We start from the raw sequence: 27548 nt of genomic DNA on the forward strand, positions 1-27548 counted from the left end.
GAGGGGGAGAAAGGTGTAGAAAGAGTGTTGGCTTTTTTATATTATTCTAGAATCAGTACAGTGGTGCCTCAAGTTAAGTACTTAATTCGTTCCAGAGGTCCGTACTTAACCTGAAACTGTTCTTAACCTGAAGCACCACTTTAGCTAATGGGGCCTCCCGCTGCTGCTGCACCACTGGAGCACGATTTCTGTTCTCATTCTGAAGCAAAGTTCTTAACCCAAGGTAATATTTCTGGGTTAGCGGAGTCTGTAACCTGAAGCATATGTAACCCAAGGTACGACTGTATATGCAAAAAGAAGCTTTTGCATCAGATTTGTATATACCACTATAATTGTTACTGCTAAATATATTTTGAGTAAGATGGAATTAGAAACTGAAGCAATTAATGATTGAGTGAAAGGGGCTATAAAATGAAGTTGCTTATCACAGTGTTTTCTTATGTAAACTCTTCACGTTTTATAATTTAGAATGTGAAACTTAAAAGAGGAAGAATCCCTTTGAGCATCACATGTCTCAACACCATCAGTTACACAACTTGTCTAGGGTGTGTCAAACAAATTTGCCCTCAGGGGCCATTAAAGCATTTTAGCATGGTTCCTTTTGCAATGTTAACTGTCAAGTGTAAAATTCATACTACACTGTTTGAAAATTTTCATCTCTATTTTTTGCCAGAAATCATTCTACATCTTCCTTAACACCTTGGGTGCTACAAGAAAACTTTGAAAGAATCAGGCATGCACTCATTCTACTCTGCCTTAACTCTAGAAATGACTGCAAAACAACCCAATCCAGGGATTTGCAAGGCGCCTATACTTTTGGGATCTCTGTGTTAGTTTTCTGGGCTAAAAACAAGCTTGTAATGTGAACCCCCCCCCCTCACACCAAAGTACAGATGTACCTCGGAAGTCGAACAGAATCTGTTCCAGAAGTCCGTTCAACTTTCGAAAAATTCAGAAACCAAGGCGCAGCTTCTGATTGGTTCCCGATTGCGCAGGTACACAGGAAACAATAGCAGAAGCCGCACCACACGTTTGGCTTCCAAAAAAAGTTCGGAAACCAGAACACTCACTTCCGGTTTTCGATCATTCGGGAGCCAGAACATTTGACTCCCAAGGTGTTCAGGAGCCGACGTACGACTGTAGTTGAGAATGGATTGGTGTCCTTTAGCTGCTTTTCTTGGCAGCCTGATAGGCATTTATAGCTGGATGGTGTGTGTGTTTCACACACAAAGTGTTGGATTCTCTTGCCTCTTCTGGCCAGGACTCAGTAATATTATTGTTGGTATCTGTCTTGGGAGACAACGGAGGAGTACACATTTGGGGTGAAGTCAAACCATTGGAGAGTTACAGTTCCTGCTGTGGCTGCAGAGACCGATACAGGAGAGACATATTTTGCTGCAGCTGGGGCAGAGGAAGGTGTCTGGCTGTGCTGATGCAGATCCACTATGGCATTTCTGCAGGGGGTTGGATTAGATGACCCTTGGGATCCCTTCCAACTCTACCACGCTATGATTCCATGGTCACTGTTGAATTCTGGACCAGATATAGTTTCAAAATATTCAAATCTGGCCCCACAGTGTAAAAATTGAAATTGCAGAAAGTACAAAAAGTATACCTTTCCTAAACTGGAAGCTACAACAATCCCGCTTGTGTTGTGTTGTGTTTGTGTTATATGTAAACACTGTTAATGGGAGCAAGAAGGAAGAAGAAAAGTTGTGTCTACATTATAACCAACATTTTTAAATCAGAGTTTTATATATTGATTTGTGGCATAAACCGATTTGAAGCTTACAAGTGAAAAAGTCCCAGTTCACATCCAATCTCCTGCAAAGGGGTGCTCACTATGTGGGGCAGTTCATGGCCATGACATTCATCCACCATTCATCTGGCTTTGCTTTAGGATGTTTGCACGTCTTCCTGTTAACCATTTGTTTGCCCCACATTTCCCCCAGTGCCTTTCTCCATCGCTTTCCAGACTGCAAAGTTCATGTTCTAAAGCTGATTTGATGCGCTAGAGCAACAGGGCATGCATGTGCAAGCCTAAAGTTTTGGTATGCGCTTGAATCCCTCCTGCCAAACAGCCTGGAGGTAACCTGCAAGAGTGATGATGCCGCGACTCCCCGACGCAGACCCCCCCCCCTGAAGCATGACTTGAGAACATTACACAGTGCACAAAACAAGCGTGTGGGGTTTTTCCCCCCTTTTCCTTAATCGGACGTAACATGACGCAGCGCAGCCGTTGCATAACATGCTGAGAAGCGGAGCTCAGCCATGTGCTCGAGAACAATCGGATTCTTTCACCGAAGGGAAGCGGCAGGCAATAAGCGAAGCGCCTCCGACGCCCCCGGTCTCGTGGACGGGGATTTCCTCGCATCCATCCCCACCCCCGGCAACCCACTCGGGAATGTTTCTACTCAGCCCCACATTGAGGGGTGATCTTGCGACCCCTCTCCGTGGCTCCGCAGCAACTAGCCAAAGCTATTTGGAGCGGCGCACGGCAGAGGAAAGCCCCCTTTCCCAAAGCGTCTCGCCCCCCCCCCCGCCCCACCATGCCTGCGAAGCCCGGGCTGCCGCCGACTGCGCCCCGGTGGCTGTGCGGCTGGACTCCGGCGCCGCTCCGAATTTGCGTTGGCCGGATCTGGCGGAGAAGGCGGTGCAGGGCCGCTCCCTCCCCCGGGCTGCTGAGCCGCGGGGCCCGGCGGCGCCTCGCCTCGCTCCACCTTTGCAACGCCCCGCCCGCCTGGCGCAGCCAAGCAGGTACCGGGGCGCCGCCGCCGCCGCCGCCACTGTCCGTGTGCCCCGGGCGCGCCGGAGGAGAAGGCCCCGCGCCGCCCCCAGCATGACCAACCTCGACCCGCTGCTCCGCACGGGCAGCCAGAGAGGAAGGCGAAACGTAAGGAGCCCCGCCGCGCGGCCCCGGGCTGGCTGGCTGGTCCGGGCGGCGGAGCCCGGCGCGCACAGCTGCGCTCCACGTGGCTTTTCCGCGGCTCCCACCCGCGCGCAAGGCGGCTTGGGCCGAGGGCGTGCGCGGAGGTCGCCGGGCGCTTGCATTTCCCGGGGCGGGAAGGCGGGACGGGGCGCGGAAGAGACGCTCTTCGGATGGGTGGCAGGTGGCGAGAGCGCGGCTGCCCTCTCTCTGCTCTACTGGATGCTGGAAAGTGCGCTTTGCACGAGCTCAGAGGCCAGCGTCACCGCCTGCGGCTGCGCGCGCGCGTTTCAATGGGGAGATTCTGGCACAGAATAATCCCCAGAGACAAAAGAGCAGGCGCGATCCCTTTTGGCCGGTTCCCGTTCGCTGGGGGGGGGGGAGTGGGGCTGGCCCAGGGCTCCAAGCAACATTCAGAGGGGCAGCGGGACTTGCACCAAAGCCCTGCAGACGCGGACTTCTCCCCTTTCCAGAGACCTTTGGCGCAACAGCTGTTGGATAGCAGAGCTAAAAATACTGCCCGGCGCAGGGCACTGTCGCCCAAGGAGAAGAACTGTCTCGAAATGAGCTGGCTGGTTATTATTAGCCCTCTCCGAAGGGGCAGAGAGAGAGGAAGTGTAAACAGAGCAGGCAGAGAAAGTTCTCTGCTCTCGTTCTTCCCTCCCACCACTTTTAATCTCTACCTGTGAGCTCCACTAAGCCCTTGACTTAACCCTTTGGCTGTCATTCCCGGCTGAAAAGAAGCCTCCGTGCTTGTGAACGAGCTGCAGTTAAGCACATCCCTCCAGGATTACCGGTATGCTTGCTTCTCCCACTGCAGCCAGAGACATTTTGCAGCCTCAAGAAGAGCCCAGCTGGCTTCCCCAGACCAGGGCCAACGCTGAACATTGTAAAATTGGGGGTGGGGTACAGTGGTACCTTGGGTTAAGTACTTAACTCATTCCAGAGGTCCGTTCTTAGCCTGAAACCGTTCTGAACCTGAAGCACCACTTTAGCTAATGGGGGCCTCCTGCTGCTGCTGCGCCGCCCATGCACAATTTCTGTTCTCATCCTGAAGCAAAGATCTTAACCCGAGGTACTATTTCTGGGTTAGCGGAGTCTGTAATCTGAAGTGTATGTAACCCGAGGTACCACTGTATTTTGCTTGTCTTGCCTTAAAGTGTGCCTTTACTGGTCTTTATGTCTTTATCAGCATAATAAAAAAGTTCCTTCCAGTAGCACCTTAAAGACCAACTAAGTTAGTTCTTGGTATGAGCTTTCGTGTGCATGCACACTTCTTCAGATACACGAATCTGAAGAAGTGTGCATGCACACGAAAGCTCATACCAAGAACTAACTTAGTTGGTCTTTAAGGTGCTACTGGAAGGAACTTTTTTATTTTGACTATGGCAGACCAACACGGCTACCTATCTGTAACTTTATCAGCATAGTATGCATGAACAGGAACAGTACCATACATCTACCCCTGCAGAATTTTGACAATTACTGGTGTAACATGTGCACACGCCATATATTTAAAGCACATTCTTCCACCCAAGAATCCTGGGAACTATTGTTTGTCTCCCACAGAGCTGCAGTTCCAGAGCTGCAGTTTAGCAAACTACAGTTCCCAGAATTTTATGGGGGGGTATTCTTTAAATCCGGAGTGCATATATGTAATCAGCGGTTAAAGGAATAAGCTAGGAAGTTCTCCCTTCAAATCATGATGAGGATGAGCCTTAAACTTTCCAGCTGTCTTGTGCACACACCCGTCCTCTGAGCCACACATAGGCGCCGACTCCATGGGGCCTGAGGGGGCCCGAGCCCCCTCAAAAATTCGTTTGGGGGGGCTCTGCCCCCCCAATAATCTCGGGCGCCCCTCCAGCAGAGCGCCGCCGCCGCCCCTCCCCCAGCCCAAAATGCACAGGGTCGGGCTGCATGCCTCCTGCCCGCCCTCCCGAGCAAAAGCTCCACCCAGTTTCCTTCGGAGCTGATTAATAGGCGCAGCACGCTCTCCCCTATTCGCTCACGAGGAGGAGGCGCCACTTTATCTGCATATTTATGAGCTTATTTATTATTCATGAGCTTTCCCGGGCTCCCCCAATATTTTTTATAAGTCGGCGCCCCTGGAGCCACACTCCCTGTTTTACATGCAGGGCCACAGCTGTGGGGAGGGATCAGGGAGATTCCAGGTATCTTCCCCAAATTTTCAGTTTATTTTAAAAATAAAAGCCCTTTTATATGTGCAGATTGTATTGTGAATGAACCTGCAGTGCCTGGGCAACGAGGGCAAAGAAACTGCAATAATTGATGAGCATTGGGCCCTTATTTTTAAATTTCAGAAAATAGCATGTTATTTTAACTGTATTTAATTAGATCACTTTAAACTTTGGTTCTTCTGCTCTGGTTCTTCCAAGCAGTAGCGGGCAGCCTGGTGGGCTGGCCGTGCTCACTTGACCTTTGGTCAGTCATGTTTCTGGTGCTTGCCAGAAAGTAGAAGGGGTGGGGAGGGCGGGAGGTCATCCCAGCACACCTCCCACCGCCTTGCCCCGTCCCCCTCTCATCCAGGATAAGGTCAAGTGAGAGCTGGCATCTCACCCCACCATCTGCTCCTGTTCCAAGTTCTTGAGTCCTTTCTCTGAGTCCCCCCACTCAACGCCTTGACTTTTGATGTCCCACAGAGATCATTGTTGTCTCCCATCGATGTGAATGTGCTGGGAGAGATTGAACAGCAATTTTAGAGTGCATTGTTATCAATATGTGGGTGGCATGCAGATTTCTCCTTTCTATAATGTGATAACTCAGAAAATTCAGTTATCTGAGTGGCAAAGAGGACCTCCCCAGGAACAGGGGTTCAGATTGTTTTGAATTGCATAGCTCTTCCCTTAAAAACAACAACAACAACACGGATTTGTAGTTTGGGGTCCTTCTGGCTCTTGTTTTTGCTATGTCCTGTTCAAAGTGGCTATAGCCAGGGTGGTATCTGACCAGCTTCAGGTGGTGCACCAACTATTCCTGTTCCTTGAGAGGTCTGGCCTAGCCACGGTGGCACATGTCTCAGTCACATGTGTTGCCAGAACAGAACATAAAAAATGGCAGCATGCTGATCAAAACAAAGTTTTGTGCCCTGTTTAAGCGGCAGAGTACTTTTCTGATTAAAATAAAGGATATTGTCAATCACAAGTACTGTTTAATTGGAACCTCTGCATCTTTTGAAGAATGTGGAGTAGTGAGTTTCGCCTTACAACAATCCTTCAAGGTTGGTTAAATTTTGTCTGTGCCATGGAAATACTGGCCCGTCTTAAGGTATCGATCTCATCCTCCATCTGCCTTCTATTTATTTATTTGTATGTATGTATATCATGCATTTGAACACCCAGTGTTGGTGCTTTGCTAACAAACTATGACAGGCTATTATTAGCACAAAATCTGGACTTTAGGCATGGTATGCTGAGTATGCTGAGTTCATGGTTACCAGCAATCAGATACATTACCTATGGACTTTTCATAACTCTGCTCTGTTGTCACTTTAATCAAATCCATCACCATGACAGTAGGTCGGCCCAAATGATCTGCAATGGACAGGTGCCAGGAAACTGGCGAAAGCTGAGCTGTTACATAGCTAAAGTGAAGATGAGAGAAGGAACCGCCACAGTTTTAGCTGCTCTCTGGAAATGGCTGCTTGAAAAACACTTCTACGAAAATCTGTATGAGACGACAAAGCACAGTCAAAATCTCATTTCTAATCTGAAACTCTCAGGGAGTCTGCTCTAATGCTGACAGTGGATTAGAGCAAACAATTTGGTGTGGGCATGTTTCTAGGCTGTCTAGCTACTCATTAAGAGAAAGTTACACATTTTTAAATAGCATTTAAGACATTTTTTATCCTGCCCTTCAGCCAACTGGTTCCCATGGTGCTTTATGACACAGCCTTACGAGACAGTTCAAAAGTGGTTGTGTTTCTTTAATAGTTTAATAAAAGCTTACTTTGACAACCACAGAAGCTTGTGGGACTGCGGAAAGGTTCTGAGGGCATTTTGCCAATACTCTTATGGAAAATGGCAGGGCCAGGTTGGGATTTGCAAGTTTTGAAGAAATTTCCAAGAGCATGTTGATCAAAAGTTGCTAATGTGTTCCTTAAAATAATACATACCCAGAAGTCGTAAGCTTGGATCAGGACATGAGTCGGGTCTTGTTTATTACCGTATTTTTCGCCCCATAAGACGCACCTAGTTTTTTGGGGGGGGAAATAAAGGGAAAAAATTTATTCCCCCCCCCCCCCAGGTGTGCTGCGCTAATCCGGAAGCTTGGGGCGTGCGGAGCTCAGCGCGCCCCAAGCTTCTGCGTGCCGGCAAGGTCTCCGCTAGCGTGGGAGAGCCGGGCGCCTCTCCCAGGGCTAGCGGACCCCTGCGCTACACCAGAAGCTTGGGGCGTGCTGAGGTCCGCACGCCCCAAGCTTCGGGGTGCAGGCAAGCTCTCCGCTAGCCCTGAGAGAGCTGGGTCTCCCACAGCTAGCGGATAGCTTCCTGAAGCCTGGAGAGCGAGAGGGGTCGGTGCGTACCGACCCCCCTCGCTCTCCAGGCTTCAGCGAAAGCCTGCATTCGCCCCATAGGACGCACACACATTTCCCCTTTTTTTGGAGTGGAAAAAGTGCGTCTTATAGGGCGAAAAATACGGTAATGTGTGAGGACCAATTAATGAGTGAAATGGCTAGTTTAGGACATGTGTTTGAAGCTGATTTGGGTCAGCTATATTACTGTGACAGGAAGTGGAAATGAATGCAGATTTATTTAAATGCATTTACTTGTTTGTTTGATTGATTTCTCAGTTTAAAGGCTGAGCAATGAGCAACATCCGTACATAATATGCTTGTGCAAACATTTTGAAGAAGATATTTTCAGTACCTGCTACGCCAGAATATTTTAGTTAACTGGAAGAATTTATGTTTATGATGTCTTTTGATTATGAAAGACGATATAATAATGTTTTAAATACAGATGCTTATTCTAAAATTATGATTTCTTATTGTACTAGTTATAGCTCATATAGAATTTGGCAGGGTATTCCCCCCCCCCATCTTTATTTCTACAAACAGTGCTCAAAAGATACGGTACTTGTTCCAAAGGCTGGGTTTTAAAGCATCCTTTGTTGTAAAAACTGTAAACCATATTTTTATTAAAAGCCATGTGTGATTTGGCCTTACATGGTCTCCTCTTTTTCCTTTGAAAAGAGTGAATGGGGCAACTCAATTAGATGGGGCGGCATATAAATAAATTATTATTATTATTGATTAATTTACAATAACTCAACCGTTTCCATTTTTCTTTTTTCATGTTAGGACTGGTCTGCTAGTCTCATTGTTGCTTCTTTGGCCGGAGCCTTTGGGTCCTCTTTCCTGTACGGCTACAACCTTTCGGTAGTGAATGCTCCAACCGTGGTGAGTGAATAAAAGTTCTCAAACCTCTAAGTCCAGGTTGGCCCAGTTTGGTGCAATCTCTCTTGTTACATATGGGATTGTTAGTTTGATGGAGAAACAGAATCTTACTTTATCAACCGCCAGCCACTGCAATTTATATACATAGCACATCAAACTTAGAAAGTTACCGAGTTAACCATTATACAAATTTGAGTCTTAAGTGCCATAGTGACCCTTATTTTCACGTCAGCTGCTGAAAAAATTGTGGACTTGATTGTCACCTCATTGTCTCAGCCTGCAAGGGAGAAAAGCCACGTCAAAATCAGCTAAATGCCCCAGTGAAATTATTATAGTGGAGTAATTAGCTCTTTCCACAAATATCTGTAAAAGGAGTTGAAATAGCAATACCATCACTACTTGGACTTTTGACAAAGAGCAAGCATAGTTTTATGATTAATTTATCCTCGCTTACTTTGCATCATACCAAATATCTTCTAATATTCAAAACTAAATAAACTGCAAACCTTGTTGTAGCCATTCATTCATTTATATTTTTGTAATTAAAAGGAACCATGCCCTAAGTCCAGTAGAGGGCAATATAACCACATTTCACATGTATAAAAATTTTTTAGTACAGTAGAAGCTCGGTTGTCGAACCTAATCCGTTCCAGAAGATTGTTCAACTTCTGAAACATTCAACAACCGAGACTCAATGGACATTGACAAAATCAATTGGAAAAAATGGGGAAACGCACCTCGGAAGCCATTCAACTTCTGAGGCACGTTTGAAAATGGAAGCATTCAATTCCGGGTTGTCAGCATTCAAAAGCAGAAACGTTTGACTTCCAAAGCGTTCGACAACCTAGGTTCCACTGTGTGTTTATTTCTCGTATTTCTTACTTCCCAGGACAAGTCACATGAACTAAAATGCAATCACAAAATAAAGCATAATCAAACTATAAAACAAGAACAATATTTGTCACCATCATCATTTTATTTGTACCCCCACCCATCTGACTGGTTTGCCCCAGCTACTCTGGGTGGCTTTCAACAGATATAAAAACACAATGAAACATCAAACATTACAAACTTTCCTATACAGGGCTGCCTTCAGAAAGTCGTAGAATTGTTTCTCTCTTTGACATCTGATGGGAGGGTGTTCCACAGGGCAGGTGCCACTACCAAGAAGGTCCTCTGCCGCATTCCCTGTAGCTTCACTTCTCACAGTGAGGGAACCACCAAAAGGCCCTTGGGTCTGGATCTCAGTACAGTCATACCTCGGGTTGAAGTTGCTTCAGGTTGAGCGCTTTCGGGTTGTGCTCTGCAGTGACCCGGAAGTAACAGAATGCATTACTTCCGGGTTTCGCTGCTTGCACATGCTCAGATGGTCAAAATGACGTCATGCGGAAGCAGCGAATCGCGGCACGCGCAGACACAGGCTGCGTTTACTTCAGGATACGAACGGGGCTCTGGAACGGATCCCGTTTGTATCCAGAGGTACCACTGTATCTGGACTAAGTGATGGGGGTTTAAACAGGGTTGAGGCCATTTAGGGGATTAAAGGTCAGCACAAACACTTTGAATTGTGCTCGGAAACATATTTTGAGCCAATGTAGATGCTTTAGGTCTGTTGCTATATGGTCCCAGCGACCACTGCCAGTCAGCAGTGTAGCTGCCACATTCTGCATTAATTGTAGTTTGCCAACAAAGGGACACGGCAAAGCGATGGTATCAGCAATATACAAAATACTACTCCAAAACCCCACAAACCCCCTAGACGCAATCAAAAAACAATGGGAGGACGACATAGGCTATGAGATTAACCCCACCCAGTGGACCAGAATAAACCCCCCCTTAAATCCATATCAACGAAAAGGAAAGAACTCACTCTGAAACGCACCTACAGGTGGTACCTAACACCAAGAAAACTAGCGCTAATACACCCAGGAACCTCACCAAAATGCTGGAGAGGTTGCACCTCCACAGACACATACCTCCACATGTGGTGGGAATGCCCCAAAATCCAACTATTCTGGACAACAGCCATACAAGAAATATTTAAAATAACTAAGCAAGTACTAGAAATCACCCCAGAATTGGCCCTGCTAAACATCTTCCAAGACAATAACGCCCATTTACATCACAAAGAACTCATAACCCACCTAATTTCAGCAGCCAGAAATATCATAACCAGGCACTGGAGAGACCTGTCAGGAGTAAGCATGGAGCAATAGTACCGAATAGTATGGGAAATAGCCCTACTCAAAAAATTAACCAATTAACTGAAACTGACACAGGGACAAACAGAAGAAGACCACCACAGCCAACCACAAATGAATAACCACACCCCAGGCCAACCCCAACCTCTCGCCACCAAAGGAACACAAGCAAACAAAAAGAACCTGCACAAGCGACGCTGACACCAAACCCTACACATATATTAAGTAAAACAGAAGCATCGCCACCTGACCCCATATGCACTCCGCTTCCTTCTCTTTTCCCCACATATTTTCATGGCATCATTAGATTGCTACTATGCTTTGATTAAACTTTTTTTCCATGTCTAGCTAAAAATGGGTTTCGGCAATCGGCCTCGCTTGTCTTGCCCTGCTATCAGCTCTATCAGCCATGCAAGTGGTTTGCTGTGAGTACGTTGATTCTTTTTAAGGAGGAGGAAATCCCTGGCAGGGCAGATGCCATTGCCCTTGTAAAAAGGTGGTTTTCCTAGGGTGAGGCTCATCCATTGCACTTGCAGGGATGCTGACCCCTACGATTTCTCCAAACATGGGAGAGTCAGCTACATAATTTCTTCCTTTAAAGGAGAAGAAGATCAACTTCTAGGTCTGGTGTTGGTGTTTCTCTGCAGTCACAGAAGCAGGCACCAGTGGCTCTGCAGTGAGTTGCTTTCGGTGGTGAAGCTGTTGGCAGATTGTGACAGTGGCTCATAGGCAGCAGAATAGTACATCATGTGCTTTTGGCAGAGGGTGGGACTGTCATTCCCTCAGAACAGACTCCCCCCCCCCCCCATCAATAAAGGAAAAGCCAACCTTTACTGACTAACACAACTAACAACTCAGTCTTGGACACTCCTGCGTACAAAGAGACTTCCAGGTCAATCCACACAGAAAGGAGAGAAAGTTGTACCCCAGAATGAAGAACAGCAACAGTGGGGAGGGGAGGGCTGAATTTGGGTGGAAGGGGGGGCATAGGCACAGAATAGGAATTAAAAGACAGGGGAGAATGAGATAACCCAGAACCCATGATACATTGTAAATACAGCGGTGCAAAGGCATGTAATGGATTTAGAAACCCTTTTTGTGTTACTATTGTGTAGTGGAAAAGCAGATTTTAGTTTCACATAAGTTGATTTGTCACCCGGTCAGTAGAAATGTGAATATGTTTCCATGGGAAAAGTGAAGACACAAACGACCTACAAGGCAATTTGGGAGATGGATTATCCCATAGTTACTGGCTCATCCAGGAGCTCCAGGATTGCTTCTATGCCTGGAAGACATCCCACTCTCCCAAAAAAATTTAGCAGGCAAAAAATGTCCTTTGATATAACCTTCTAACAGGCGCCTAATAGATATTGTTCTCAAACTTGCAGCTACGGAAGCTGATTTAGCAGATCTTACTGCTGCAAAATGCACTCGTTCTGGAAGCCTCAGTAGTTCCACGGCTACCAGGAAGCAAATGGAGAATTGATAGAAGAGTTTGCTCTGCTTTGGGCCTCATATTCTCACCCTCATTGCTCCTGTGGCAGAGTCTGTCGCTTTGGGGAGTTCTAGTTAACATCAACGATGCTCTGTTGGATGTATGGAGTGACCTCACTTCCTGTGTGTCCTTTTCTGCCCTTCCTATGGATTTCATACTCATTGGCTCTCTGCAGTCCACCAGGCTTCACTTAATGCTTACTCTATGTTCTCCTTTAAAAACAATTATTCAGCTCTCCCATCTTGGCTCAGATGCTTGTTTGCTTTATTATTTACTTACTCATTTTTATCCTGCCCTTTGCCTATCAAAACCATTGGGTGGTTTCCACTTCCATAAAATATAGCACCTTGTAAAATACAACAATAAAATGGGAGGCCATTGTTGAAACAGCAGTGACTCCCAGGCTTCTAGAGTTCGCATAGAAACACCTGGAAGTGGGGTCCCTCTCCCAATGCCTGGCTGACATATGCCTTTTCCTCTGTGGTTTTGGCTTCTTTGACTGGCTGTTGTGTTCTGCTATGGTTTATTTTTACTCCATCCTCATTTAAGCCATTAAAACACTTTCACCCTCAGACCCTGGGAGCCAAACGGGATGTTCCCAAGCTTGTTGGCTTTCTCTCAGAGGTCAGTTTAACAGCTGCTCTGCAACCTTTTCCATAAGTACCAGCAGTCTGGCTCCATTCTTGGCTGCTGGCTCTGAACATCAAAAAAAGGTAGCGGAGCAACTTTTAAACTCACCCCTGGGGGAATGCGGACAGAAGCTGGCGAGCATCTGGTTTGGGAGGAATCTTCCCTGGGAAATGTAGCCTGCTGTTTGGAAACAAATTGAGAGCATATGGGTTTTCAGATGGAAATCAGTCAGTCTTGCATTGCATCACAGCAGTTAAAGCTTAGCCCATACCTGCCGGAAGCAGTGTGCCGGGTTCTGCGTGCCCAGCTGTTTCTGATAGTAGCGCATAGTATAGTTTGCTATTATTCAGCTGGAATGCTGGAATTAGTCATGGTGCAGTTGTGTTTATCTCGCACCTTTGACCCCATTACTTGCACTTTGCTTGCTGGTGAAATCCATTACATGCTTCAACAGCTTATCCAGTAAACATTGGCAGTAGTACATTCAGCAGGTGATATCTTCGGCCTCTCTTCTGTAGAATTGTGGCAGGTTAGGTGGCTGTAAGAAACAGGTACTTTTACTGTACAGGACTTTTATCATGCTACCAACAGCAGCACCATTCCCTCCAGTAGCAACTTGAGGGGATGAGTGCTTTTCTGTCTGGAAGTGAAATGCGGGCACCCAAAAGTATTTGTTCAAGCCGCTCCCAAGGGCAGCCTTTGCCAACCTGTTTTTTGGACTATAACTCCTGTCAGCCCCAGGCAGTTCCAGGTAATTACATAACCCCTATCAGCACATTCCGGGTGTTATTCTGGAGCAATTTTAAGACTATAACCTTCAAGCAGTGGGAATGATACAATCAGCATCGCTCTTAGGGGACAGAAGTTTCAAACATCGGCAGCTCATAAAAGTCGTGATTTATTTATTTTCAGTATGGAGCTTGTGAGTTTCATGAAATACCACAAAATAGCAAATAGCACCATGCTATTGTAAATGGCTGTTTGGTTTGCTACCCTGGGTGTGTTGCCAGGATCATTCATTAGTATAAATGCTTTACTATAATATTGGACTATATTGTTAACGTTAAACACAAGATAACTGGCAGCTTCGCAAAGAGCTCTGGCACATTATTGCTCAAGGATCAGCCTTCAGAAACTGCTTCCATTAAACGTTGTAGAAAAAAGCACAATCTCAATACAGTTAATAAGAGCTGGCAAAATGTCAGTCATCAGAACACACGTCGTGTCCGTGTTCATTAGTGTCTCCAGACTTTTCATTTGGCAGGATTCTTGGTCATGTGGAAAGAGCCCTCCATCTATGCCCTGTGCTCATTCATTGTGTGCACCAATATATTAGTTTGTATTAAATTTGGGGTTTAGTTGTTGTTTTTAAGGACACAAAATATAACTTGAAATTTTTAAAAACGAAAGTATCAGTTTAAATAAACCTGACTTAAAATTTTAAATGGTAAATTTCAAATGATATTAATCTGTACTGGACATCATGGTTCTAATCACTTTAAATGTCGTTGTTTGTAGTTTGTAAAGAAGTTTTACAATGAAACTTGGGAAAGAAGATATAACCAGTCCATGCCAGAAGATACGGTTACCCTGCTCTGGACTATATCTGTTTCTATTTTTGCCATTGGTGGGCTTGTGGGGGCTTTAATTGTTACTCCAGCTGTCAAGTATTTTGGCCGGTAAGCAAATAAATGTGTCTTGTCACTTCCTTTTCTTTTCTTTTGTAATATGATGACTCAAAAGCAAGAAAAACAAATGCTTTTCTCTACTTCTTTTTACTTCAGAACTCTTTATGCAAGACTCTTGCCTTTAAAAATGTAATCTGGCTACTTCCCAAGATCAAATAGTTATGGTTACATTGACACCAAGTAATAACTTATATGAAGAAATGAATGAGGTTTTTAAAAAATAGAAATAGAAGGGTTCCCCCTTCTATATGGTCATGCTGCTTCTTTGATATTTGGTCTTATTAATGAGCTAATTTTTATGATTTAAATGTTACCAATAACGCAAAAGTGGAAAGCTGCATGTTTTGTGCTGTATCTTTCATGCTGCACTGAACATTGTCATATTGTGTGTGTCTGTGAGAAGATGCTCAGTCGACCACTTCCCTATTGGAACATCAGAAAATCACCTTTAAAAATGTGTCATCCGAATATATGAAGCTGCCTTCAGCTGAATCGGAGAGACTTGATCTAGTTTAACAAAGTTTATCTGTGTCCCACTGTGTCTGGAGATGCCAGGATTGAACCTTCTGAATGCAAAGCATGTGATCTGCATCCCCTGTTCAGATAGCGAGTGAGGCCATTTCACACATGATGCGACAACAAACCTGGATTAGCCACTTAAATCAACAGGGAACAATAGCCAGTACGGTTTCTCTGATGGATGCACCCTCATAGCATTGGGGTTTCCAAACGCCTAGATGAGTCGTAGTGAGAGATTTGTATCCAGGTCTTTTCTTGACAGCATTTCCAGTTCAATATCCAACATAGTGGTGAGCCTGTCAGACAGCATGGTGACAAATTGTGCACATAGTGATAAATGAAGAAGAGTTGTTTCCAAGAAACTGTCTAGATCTAAAACCATACATCCTACGTCCTCAATCTGGTACTGAAGTACTCATATCTTTGTAGTCAGTCGTGGGCAGAAGGTACACTGGAATCTACAGGTGATTTTGAAGAAGATTAGCAAGGATTTCTGACCCCCGATTAATCTGTCTGTGACTGATGGCTGGCTGCACCTTTCCATCTAAGTTAATAAACATGCACGTTGGAGTATGTTCACAAAGGGCCAAACCGTACTTCAAGTTATGTACTTTGTTAGACACATTACGGTATCTTTGAAGTGCATGGTGTTTTTTCAGCCGCTTCAGTGCCTGTGTTTGGATAGTTCCTGGAGGTCGTAGGTGCAGCTGCCTTGCATTTAAGAACCAGCTGTGTCTTTAAAGGCACAACGATGCACTACAGAAACATGGGGCTGCCACCCAAAATGGCTGCCCTGTGTTGAGCTTGCCCACGATCTCTTGAGTCCACCATTACCTCATCCAGATATTCTTGTGCCATGTGTTTTCTCCTCCCATGCCAGCAGATGCAGATGTGGAGAAGCACACAGATTGATGTCATAAGGCTTGTGCAGCAGATGTTCCAGAGGGTGAGGGAAGGACCTGGCATAAGGCCACCATTTTGCCAAGTGACTGGTGTTTCTTGCAGCAAGTAGTTTCACCCTTGCTATGCCCTTGCCCATTGATTCAGTGAAGAATGCCTGTTTAGCGCATCTTTGGTATATAGCATGAAGCAGGCCACCTTTGACTTCTGTCTTGTTTGCAACTGCTCCTGAAGTATTTTAATCACAAATGTAGTTGACTGTATGTGAAAAGCTGCTGTTTATCTGATGCTGCAAACATGTAATGTTGTTTTCTCTTAGGAAGCGTACACTGCTGCTAAATAATGTGTTTGCCATTGTGGCTGCCTTGTTGATGGCATTCTCTCAACTGGCAGGAGTCCTCGAAATGATTATTCTGGGCCGATTCATAATGGGCATTGATGGAGGTATGATTTTGTATATGTTGCATTTGCATGCCAAGTATATTCTGAGCAATCCCTGTTACCCCAGAGGCTGATATTTCAGTTGAACTTGCCGAGATTGAAGAAGGGTCAGAGACCCCAAATGCTTAAAAATAGAATGTATCTGCAAGAGGGATGCTGCGGGGTGCATTTTCTTGGCAGAGGATATATCAATCACGTTGTAATCCTTCTCGAAACAGAGTAGGTTAGCTGATTTCTCTGCTTATCCCTTGCGTGGGAAAGGGGATTTCCTGATCTCAAGAAGAACCTCATAACATTATATCCAGGGCATTGCAATCTTTTTGTGAACATTTTGCAAAGACCTAAAGTGCTCTGATGAATGAGCACTTCCAGGAGAACTGAGAAAAAAGTGTTCTGCAAATTATGGCCTGGTTACAGCAGAGAATACAACAGAGTATGCAAAGGTGGACCTCCATGACTAAATTTGAATAGTGGCTTCTTACACTTACTAAAAATATCAGAAAGTTTTCTAATTTTGCTTATATAGTTCTTTAGGAACACATGGGTTACTTTGCTGGTAAATGCTTCTACATATGAATAAAAAATAGTGGAAAAAATCATATTAAATACTGCTAAAATATATAATGTGCTTCATATCTTCCTACATACCTATATGAAGATAGTAGCTTTAACAATGTTTGATAATATTTTAGATTTTAAACTTCTTTTACCGAAAAGCTGTCTTTTATCTCTGCCCCCTTTCACAGGTGTATCTCTGAGTGCCCTCCCTATGTATTTGAGTGAAATTTCACCCAAACAGATCCGTGGTTCGTTAGGACAAATTACAGCAATCCTCATCTGTGTCGGTGTCTTCAGTGGACAAGTTTTAGGACTACCTGAGATATTTGGGAAGGTCTGTAATATTCTGAATTGCACTTTTGCTGTTGTAATGAAGCTGAGTTAGAAACCTAGAATTGTACAGTTGGAAGCGCAACTGAGAGTCATCTGGTCCCAACCCCTTTGCAACGCTCAGCTCAGGGGGGAGATACACCAGACAGCACTCAAGACAAAGTATTGTCCATGACAAATGTCCTTAGCCACAAACAAATATTTTCCCCAATAACCAGATTCTCCATAGCTCAGACAGACACATAGTTCCCCTTCCAATTTCCAAACTCCCACAAGGGTAGAATTCTGCAGTACTAGGCAAACAGTAAATAAGAAAGCTGCAAAAGAGCTATCCCCATGCATGTGCTCATAAGTTCAATATTTACTGACTAGAGGAACACGAGGGCGCATAAGGGGTGTGACAGCGGCCGCAGAACCTTTCTCAGTTTGGGTGCAACTGGCCATTAGCATGGAAAGGGAAACCCCAGTAACAGTGGCATGTGACCGAAGGTGCAGGTCATCAGCTGCAAATTCACCCTTAAAACCTTTGGAGCAAACAGCAAACTATTCTGGCCAACTATAAATGATAAGTGTGCAAAGCAGTTGAAGTGCAACAAAGGTCTGAATCAGGTTAGGAGTTGCCCTTCTGGAAGAGCCCACAGGTCTTGGATATAGCAAGCCTAACTTCAGACTGCAACGGATAACAGGCACTATGACCACATGATGGCGATATTGCTCTGAGTAAATGCATCTGATACGTTGAGCGGTTTTTTATCTCAATATGTTATTCTTTATTCATTTATTCTGGCATGGATCTTTAGTGTCCATATATAGCAGATGCATGGAATTGGAATGGGTAAAAAGCGTGAGGCAACTTGAGATTAAGTGGCGCCCTAGGCAGACATCTGAAACGGGATGTGAAGTTGAAAGGGATCAAAAACAATCTGTTAAATGCAGCTCCCTGCTTCAAGGCAAGACACTCCCCCCCAAAGAGGAGGCTTTTATCAGGGGCTTTGAGGTCCTCTCTGCAGCCACAGCATCCTTTTCGTGCTTCACTCAGATTCTTCATCTTCACAGCTAGCAAGCTATGCCCTTGAAGGACAAGGGGACTCTCCTGCAAACCTCTGCAGCTACTTCAACTCATTCCTTAGCCAGGCAAAAAGTGTAGAAGTTGCAGTTTGCAACCAAGGAGAATGTTCTGGCCGGCGTAATTTGTTGGCTGGGGGCAGCGGGGTAACTGTTCTGGAATGTGGGGAGATTTTGGAGGTCAACCACATTATGTATTGAACAGGATTTGTATACTGCTTAATTGTAAATAAAGCCTCTAAGCAGGTTAGCAAAACTTAGCAATGGGTGATATTCAATGCTAGTCCTACTAAGAGTCCTCGTTGAGTTTAATAGATATGAATAACACAAATGTGAGCAAGTCTATTCCGAATACAAACCCATATATTCTGGAAAGCTGTTTGTTCACTGTGTGTTTAAGAGGACCCCTCTTAAGATATCATAACCAAATTTTGCATTATGGTTCCAGAGATGGAAGGGCAGGTTTTTGTCTATGTTGGTATGCAGTTGGGTGCCATTTTCCGACTCTTTCAAAACTTCATTGATTTTAATTTCAAAACTGCACTGCTTTTTTGGTCAAGGGTAGAAATAAGTTTGTTTCTTTAAAAAATACAATTATGTATAAAATCAAAAGCTAACATATACATTATGAACTAAAATTAGAGATTAAAATACATGTCATCTTCACATGTCTAGGTAGGTTGCCTAAACAAAAAGGAGTTTAGCAGGTGCTGAGGCGAGTACAGCAAACATACCTGCCTAAAGTCAATAGGCATGGAGTTGTAAAGGCTGTCGCACTAAAAGACTGTGGGTAACTCTTGACGTACTCTTAAGTGGAGCTCAGACCTGGTACGTGATGTAGGTGCTGTTGAACCAGTTGGTAGCGCTATCATAGTTGCACGAGGGTAGGCAATTGCCAAGAAAATCCCAAACAGTTTTTAGATACGAAATGTGAGGGGACTGAGAAGCAGAAAGTTGACAGGGGAAAGTCATGACTCACGAGGGTCTCCCAAATGCTTGAGAGTTGTTTAGAACCACAATATTACAAGCTCAGCTAGAATGTATACTGAATGCCACAGGTGGCTACTCAGCACTGGGAAAGGGGGGAAATAATAACAATAATAATAATAACAATTTATTATTTATATGCCGTCCATCTTAATGGGTTCCCCTGGCTCCCCTGGGTGGCTTCCAACAAATTAAAACACAGTATGATTGGGGACAGCGTTAGTGAAGGGAAACACACAGGCAAGTTGTAAAAAGACAGACTAGTAGAGATAAATGGTGAATAATATAGCATTGAGAGCTAACTGCTAGGGCTGGGTGAAACAGCAATATGTCATCCAATGCCAGTCTGAAGTCCATATCATGAAACTAATTTTTGACCTGGCAATACATTGTGGATCATTATATGTGTGTGTGTGCTGTTCAAAAATCACAATGCAGGAAAACCTGTGAAGCCAGCCAGTGCCTCTATAGCTCCATCCTTATTTCAGACATCATGATATATCAGTATATCACAATGTTTAGCTGGTGATGTTTCATTGTTTCATGATGCTGAAAACCAGGTATCACCCAGCCCTACAAACTCTTGCTCCTACTATTAGCTGCCTCTTCAATGGAAATTATAGGTTAGTCCTTCCTGCTCCCCCAGTCTACTGTGTGGCGACTTTGACCCTCTAGCCCATGGGTAGGCAAACTAAGGCCCAGGGGCCAGATCCAGCCCAATCGCCTTCTAAATCCAGTCCGCGGATGGTCAGCATGTTTTTACATGAGTAGAATGTGTCCTTTTATTTAAAATGCATCTCTGGATTATTTGTGGGGCATAGGAGTTTGTTCATATTTTCCTCCGAAATATAGTCTGCCCCCCCAAGGTCTGAGGGACAGTGGACCGGCCCCCTGTTGAAAAGATTTGCTGACCCCTGCTGTAGCCTGCCTGAATTTGACCCACAAGCCGAGAGCAGACATTTTTCATGATTATGCCAATAACTCAAGAAGGTCGTAGAACGAAGTGCAGAATCTCAGGGTTGGAGGAAAACTTGACTCACACATACCCAGTACAGAAATTGGTTAAGAAATAGGGCATCAGCAAAAGTCATTTGTAGCATAGTGCAGCGTAATGGAGCAGGAAGCTTATTAACGCTTAAGGGCATGTTTGTAGAATTAAAGCTACATCTTGGAAGGAGGCGCAGGAGAAAACCTCCACGAAATGGCTTCCATTTCTGATTTCAGAGCCCGGGTTAAGCGGGACTCCCTGGTTAGCCTTAACCAAAATGCCATTCAGTTGAGAGTGCTGGTGGGAGTCTGCACTCTGGAAGGGTGGGGTTAATTGTGGTTAAGTAATTGGCAACATTGCATCTCTACCAGACACATAAGAATGAGGGTGCAAAAAGCAATTAACGAGCTAAATGGCTCAAGAAGATTAACCATGTTAGCCTGTTGCGTCAAGAAAACAATAACAGATAAGCCTGTGGAACCTTAAAAGACTTGTACTAAATGTACCGTATGAGGTGCCAAGAATCATTGGACTTTCTTTCTTTCTTTCTTTCTTTCTTTCTTTCTTTCTTTCTCCTTGCATTATATTGACAAGTGGTAATGAAAATTCCATGCAGGGTTCAGACCTGCCCTGGTAGTGATTGGCCACTGCCAATTTGGGTGGCTTTTAAACAGGACAAGTTTGTGGAAGATCTGTTGCTACTAGCCATTGTCAGAGGTGACACTCACTGGGAATCACAGTTGGGGAGAGTGTTGCTGGGGCACAAAGGTCCTGCCCCCTGGCTTCCCCCTGGCTGGTCACTCTGGGAACAGGGTACAGGATTAAATGGGCCTCTGGCTTGACCTCGGAGCGCTTACGTTCTCATGGAACAGGTCAAACGATCTTCTGTATTTGCCCAATTAATAAATATGATCAGAAAAATGAAAAACTCAACAAATATTTCTCCCCTGCTCCCAATTTTCTAGTAATTTAGTGCCGTCCTAACTTGCTATCTTGATTTTCAGATATCAAAAGAAAACAATACGTTTCCATCTCATTCTTCTTAGGTTTGCATAGGCTGTGGGAGCAACAAGGGAGACCCAATGGCACTGGCCCATCAGTGTAGCCTGCAACATTGATCTTGAGCCTGAGTTGGGCAGAGGGCTGACCTCCCAGTTGCTGCTAATCCATGCCTCAACATCAGCTTCTCTCCTCCCCACCCCCCACCCCACCCACATTGCACAGAAGCAGGCAGCACGGAGGGAAATATCAGCAGTTTTTCACCGTTTCTAAGCCAGAGGGGGAAAGCTGTAGAGCAATGTTTACTGAAGGAAGGTCAGTGGACCTGAAAGAGAGCCTGAGATGACCTGGCTCTTTAGCCTGTGAAGAATGAGGAAAGAAGGGCTCTTTTGACATGTAGCCAGTCAATTTAAGGAAAGGTCTGTACAGTATTGCTTTTAAAGGTTTTTTTAAAGATGTTGTGATACACAGAGAGAGAAAGAGATGCAAAAGCTCGCAATGCTTTGTGAGAAATCATTATGTAAATGCCTTCATTTTGAAATAAGTCACTAAAATAAACATTTTGCGGGCTCTTGGAGGGCAACTGCTGGCAATGTGCATTCGCTTATTCCCACCTCCAAGTACAGTCATACCTCTTCTTGCGAATGCTTTATGTTGCGTTTTTTCAGGTTTAAAATGTGGCAAACCCAGAAGTGTTTACTTCCGGGTTTCGCCGCATGTGCAGAAGCATTCTGTGCAGTTCACGCATGCGCAGAAGAGCTCTATCACGCCTCGCACATGCACAGAAGCGCTGCTCCACTCTGGTTACGGAATTTTTGGGGTGCGAACGACACCCCAGAACGGATCGTGTCTGCAACCAGAGGTACCACTGTATAAGTGAATAATAGTAAATTATTATTATTATTATTATTATTATTATTATTATTATTATTTATTTATTTATTTTATACCCCACCCATCTGTTTAAAAACTTTCCTAAACAGGGCTGCCTTCAGATGTCTTTTAAAAATAAGATAGCTGCTTATTGCTTTGACACCTGATGGGAGGGTATTTCACAGGGCGGGCGCCACTACCGAGAAGGCCCTCTGCCTGGTTCTCTGTAACTTCACTTCTCGCAATGAGGGAACCGCCAGAAGGCCCTCAGCACTGGACCTCAGTGTCCATATAGGAGAAACTAAAAAGGTTTAACCTGGAAACATCATGGAGATGGGGGAGAAAGCTGCTCCTTGTGGCCCCAGCCATTGCCTGTAGACCCACCTATTCCTGTGGTCAGCCCACCCTCAGCCCTGTTTTTTATGTGTATTGTGCATGCATATGGCAGAATGGGGAGAACCAGCATATATATGGTCCGCACAGGTAGATTTCTTGTCCTGCATCAACCTTTCCAACCTGCTGTCCTCCACGTTGTACCACAGCTGCTGTCAACATGGCCAATGGTCAGAGATGATGGGATTTGTGCCCTCTGAATGTTGTGGACTGCCAGGGTAGGGAAGGCTGTCATACGCTATATGTCTGTCATAGCAGACCTTGAACCTTGACCTTCCCTTTCCTTCCCTTTTAGTAGTGCATAACTGGGATACTATTAAGCATGAACTTTGGAGTCTTACCAAGTTGGTTTTTTTTTAACATACACAGTTTTGAATATTTTGCTAAGAAAATGAATAGTGGGTCTTGATTTCAAATGAGAAAGTTTTATTTTCTCATTTTAAATGAGACTATTTTATTTCAGACACTGGCGAATCATCGTTTTTAGTGTTTTACATTCAGCTGCCACTTTATGCCTTTGCAAAGGATGAAAATTATGCTAATTGAATCGCATGAATTTGTCCGATTGTTGAATCTGTCACACATGAGTAATACTGCTTAGATAAAGAAATAAAAGAATGCTGAAATTATAGCATATTTCTAATTTGTGTCTCAGATGTATTAAACTGGTAGAAGTATTTGAGTATTTTTAAAAAGTGATATAGAATACCTGTCAGAAGGGGGGGAAACAAATAAAAGAATGGGAGAAGGACCGTTCCTCCTGCATTTTAATAGTAAGTAAAACTACTGCTACAAAATCAAAGTAAGCTATCCAAATAAGCTATAGAGTACTTTATTTATTAGGGTAATACTATCAAATTAACAGGATTTTTTTGTTTTCCAGAAAATAGGCCCGTGTGTACTTGATTAGAAAGAGAAGTCTGTATCATATTTTTAAAAATCATTGGGTTGAAAGAAAAAAAATGCATCTTCAATCTGCAAACCAGCTGTGAATCAGGGGTGGAGCTCTATGCTCCGGCACCGGGGGCAGAGAGCAGGCAGGAGCGGGCTGGCGCATGTTCTGGGGGCAGGGTGCCCAGCGCAGGGGGGGGGCAGCTGCGATGGAACCCCACCAGGATCGCACTGCCGGGGGCAGGGTGCTCCCCCCGCCCCCTCGTCCTCCAACAGTGCTGTGAATTCACTCATTTATATGTAAGTTCTATTAACATTTATTGGACAGAGAAGTGTGGGCAATATACCAGTCCTTGAAGTCAGATACATGAATTTACTAACACAGTTACTAAGAGAGCATTGTGGCTGTTGATAGATCAACCCTCTATCAATTTGCCTAATCTGTTTTAAAACCGTTTAGTTGCCTCTATTACCACATTGTGGCAGCTGACCCAGTAAGTTGTTTGAAGGTCATATTTCCCTGAACCTTCCTTGCCACTAAGTTTGATTGGTTCTACTATTGTAAAAGTGGGAGAAAAAAGAATATCTCTCTGCTCCCCCTAGTCCACTCTTAATTTATAGAATTAATATCCGCTTTATTGCCCCACGCCCCGTAAAGCAAATCCCAAACAATTTCCGCTTTCCTTCTGCTCCAGCCCTCGACTATGTTGGTGAGCTTTTTATATATTTTCTCCAACTCCTATCTTTTTCAAATGTGGGGATGTAAAATGCAATCTGAAAAGCCACTGACAGTTGAAGCCCTGTTTGGGAGGTATCCAGATTGTTTGCAGATGCATGGACACAAAGTTCTGTTGGTTAGCGCTAATACACCAGCAGCAACCCTTCTTGGAGTTCAGCGATCGTGCTGCTTCCCACGCATCAGCACAGCATCCCTAGAGTGGACATAAAAGGGGATGTCTGGACCAGCCAGTTGGAACTTCTTGTTTCTCCTAGGCTGGGACAGGCTTCCTCTGCATGTGACAAGAGGTGGACGTGACCTCACCTGCCCAGGTAACAAAAGAGCAGGACTGGTCAGCCATATCTCTCTTTCTCTCTGACCGCATTCATCTAAGAAGCAACATCTGCTTAGCCTAAGATGCTTTCTTGGCTTGCAGAGAGGACAAAGGGGCTGTCTCCTTATGGGATATTACTTTTCTAACTTAAGTCTGCCTTCTGGAATCCAATTGTGAACAGAATGTGAGTGAGTAAACTCTTTTTATACTTTTATAGAAGACTGTGTTGTGTCTATCTTTTTATGAGGGACTAAATGGGGAATTACCGAAAGGAAAACTCATTTTAGAGGCTTTAGCGAGCCTGAGCAAACGCATCTGGGGAAATGTTACTCTACTAAATTGTGGAACTTGTTAACACAAGTTGGAAGGGATATAATCAAACAATATGTCCTCTCCTGCATCCCTGAACATTCCCACAGTTTTTAACTATGATTTTGTGTGATGTGTGATTTTGCTTGTGAGGTAGTGTATTGCGTGCGTGTGGCCCATTATTTCTTCTGGGGCCCTCCCCCCCCCCACCTGCAAGAGAGGAAACAGATTTGCACATGACACAAAATGCATGCAGCTCAAAGTTTTATGCAAATTTGTATCCTCTTTCGAGAGCAGGGAGAAGGACCCAATCCACACCTGTGTCCTGGGCCCAGGAAATCCTATTGACATTCTTGGTTCAGATATTGCAATGTACTCTCTGCGCAGCTGCCCTTGGAAAGTGTGTGGAAGCTGCAGTTGGGCAGGTATATAAATAGCCCTTCACGTAGGCTTTGTTCGCTAAGATAAACCTCCAGGCATTCAGACACAGAAGGTTATGTAAACGGAAAGGGTGCTGTGGCTATTGCTGTGTTGCAAAGCGTTAAAGCAGATGGGGCTGGGCTAGGAACATTAGCAAGGCTGGATCGGTGCAAAGTTCTAGTGCTCACCTCCAGCAAAGAGCGGCTCTCCCAATTTTATTCTTATCCATTTGCTTCCAGTCACAGTTCTAGGGGCTCCGTGACAGAGCATCAGCCTTACATCCAAAAGTTTAATCCCTGGCATTTTCCGTACCGGAATGGGGGTGACCCCTGTCTGAAGCCCCAGAGACCCTCTGCCAGTCAGCGTAGACCAGTGGTGTCCAAACTTTTTTCAAAGAGGGCCAGATTTGATGAAGTGAAGGGCCGTGGGGGCCAACCTTTTTTTGGATTTAGGGTTAGAGTTGTTGAGGTTTTGGGGGGATTTTACCCCAGGAAATAAACTCCTACAGCGGCTGGATTAAACTGACCGGTGGGCCGGATTAGGCCCCCGAAACAGACTTTGGCCATGCCTGACATAGACAGCATTGAGCAAAATGGATGCCATGGTCTGACTCGGTGTAAGGCAGTTTCCTATGTGTGCAGGCTCTCCTATCTTGGGGAAAGTAGCCTTCCATGCCTGTACACTCTTAGGACTGGTGAATAGGGTTGCCACCCATCCCTAGCAAAGTGAAATTGTCCTTTTTTAAAAGAAAAGAAAAGAAAAGTGTCCCCTGTCCTGTTCGGACTTCAAACATGACACATCTTTTCACGTATTCAGTCTCCTCCTCCTCCTCCAAACTGCATATCCAGAGATCCAGTGGGAGGAGGAGAGCGAGAGCCTGAGTGGGGCAGAGGAGGAGCGCTGAGATTAAGAGTTATAATGGGGTGCGAGCAGAGGGTGGGGTAGGGTGGGGCTGGGAGGAGGATTTTGAGAGAAAGTTTTTGCATGGGCAGAGGGAGGGTCACAGGGAGTGAAAGGGGGCATTGCTGTGCACTGGTCTGCTATGGTGGAAGTTTTGCATGGGCAGAGGGGCAGCGGGTGGGTCAGAGAGCGGGAAAGAGAGTTTTTGCATGGGCACATGGGAAGGAATGGATCAGAGACAGAGATGGGGGGGTGCGGTCTGTCCTGGTCTGTCCATTCAGTGGAGAGTGGGGGTGGGATTTTTCTTACAGTTGTAAATCATAGTGCTTTTGTTGTTTTTATTCATTGAATAAACCCATGTAAACCCCGAGTGGCTATGTAATGAATTGCTTTGAAGTCATGACTGCAGCGGGGAATGTGATTTTTAGCTCCCTGATTCCCCCCTCAACCTGTCCCATGTTTTGCCTGACCAAAGGTGGCAACCCTACTGATGGCGTCACATCAGTGGTCGCATCCAGAGCAGCTGTTTTAGTTGTGGTGTCACTTCTTTGGAATTCCCTCTCAGAGGGAACACCACCAGAGCCTGGCCTTATAAATAAGTGCCTTGATACAAGATAGGCAGTTGGTCTCTGTGTGCTTCATTCTGACTGCCAGGGGCTTTCCAAGTCATCAAGCAGATATTCCTAGCCAAGGAGAAAAAGAGAGATGCAGGGATTGAATTTAGGAGCGTCTGCTGCTGGATTATGAATGTTCCCTATGTTTCTGTTTATTTCTTCATTACATTTGGATCAATATTTTCTTCCAGCATTACCTTTACATTTTGTTTTGTGTTTGTTTCTTGCAGGAATCCATGTGGCCCTATTTATTTGGGATGATAATTGTCCCATCACTTATCCAAATGGCAGTCCTGCCTTTTCTTCCGGAAAGTCCTCGCTTTTTGCTGCTTGAAAGACACGACACAAAAGCAGCAGAAAAAGGTGCTGTGCTTTTGTTTTTCATCATTTGTCTGTTTGCCTCGAAAGACAGGAATTCCCCTGAAAGTGCAAATATCCTTTCGTTTTGCAGTCTACTTTCTTTAACTCCAAGAGTCCTACAAAAATTGCATAATATCAAAACATTTGAGGCAGTCGCAATCTGCTTTTCCACCATTCAACTCTGTTTCATGCAAAGTATCTGCCTCCTACAACTAGGGTTTTCTTGGTGGTGGCCCCGCCATATGGAATGCCTTGCTATGTGTGGTGTGCCAGGCCTCATCCATAGGATGTTTTCAGGTGACCTGTTGACAGGGCTGCTCAAAAAGGCCTTCTTCAACTTACTATTAGCTCTGCTGGTTTGGTTTAATTTTTATGATGGAGTTTAACTTGAGGATTGCTTTATGTTTTTAAATACTGTTTTCTATTGTGACATTGCAGGGATGCAGGTGGCACTGTGGGTTAAACCACAGAGCCTAGGACTTGCCGATCAGAAGGTTGGCAGTTCGAATCCCCGCCACGGGGTGAGCTCCTGTTGTTCGGTCCCTGCTCCTGCCAACCTAGCAGTTTGAAAGCACGTCAAAGTGCAAGTAGATAAA

At 44.9% G+C, this 27548-nt stretch overlaps 1 protein-coding gene across 4 annotated transcripts in view; it reads left to right on the forward strand.

Annotated features, from left to right (window-relative positions):
• Positions 1-27548, forward strand: part of SLC2A9 (solute carrier family 2 member 9) — an 89187-nt gene that overhangs the window by 37429 nt on the left and 24210 nt on the right. For 3 of the 4 annotated variants that reach the window (XM_083460712.1, XM_083460710.1, XM_083460711.1), the window contains 5 exons: positions 8244-8342; positions 14184-14344; positions 16092-16216; positions 16960-17105; positions 26823-26955. In XM_083460712.1, coding sequence (XP_083316838.1) covers positions 8244-8342; positions 14184-14344; positions 16092-16216; positions 16960-17105; positions 26823-26955 — 664 coding nt within the window. Of the gene's footprint in view, positions 1-2233; positions 2894-8243; positions 8343-14183; positions 14345-16091; positions 16217-16959; positions 17106-26822; positions 26956-27548 lie in introns of those variants that run through there. The other variant, XM_083460709.1, reaches the window with a different exon arrangement.

This window comes from Podarcis liolepis, assembly GCF_965112155.1.
Source record: "Podarcis liolepis genome assembly, chromosome: 9".
Taxonomy (NCBI): domain Eukaryota; kingdom Metazoa; phylum Chordata; class Lepidosauria; order Squamata; family Lacertidae; genus Podarcis; species Podarcis liolepis.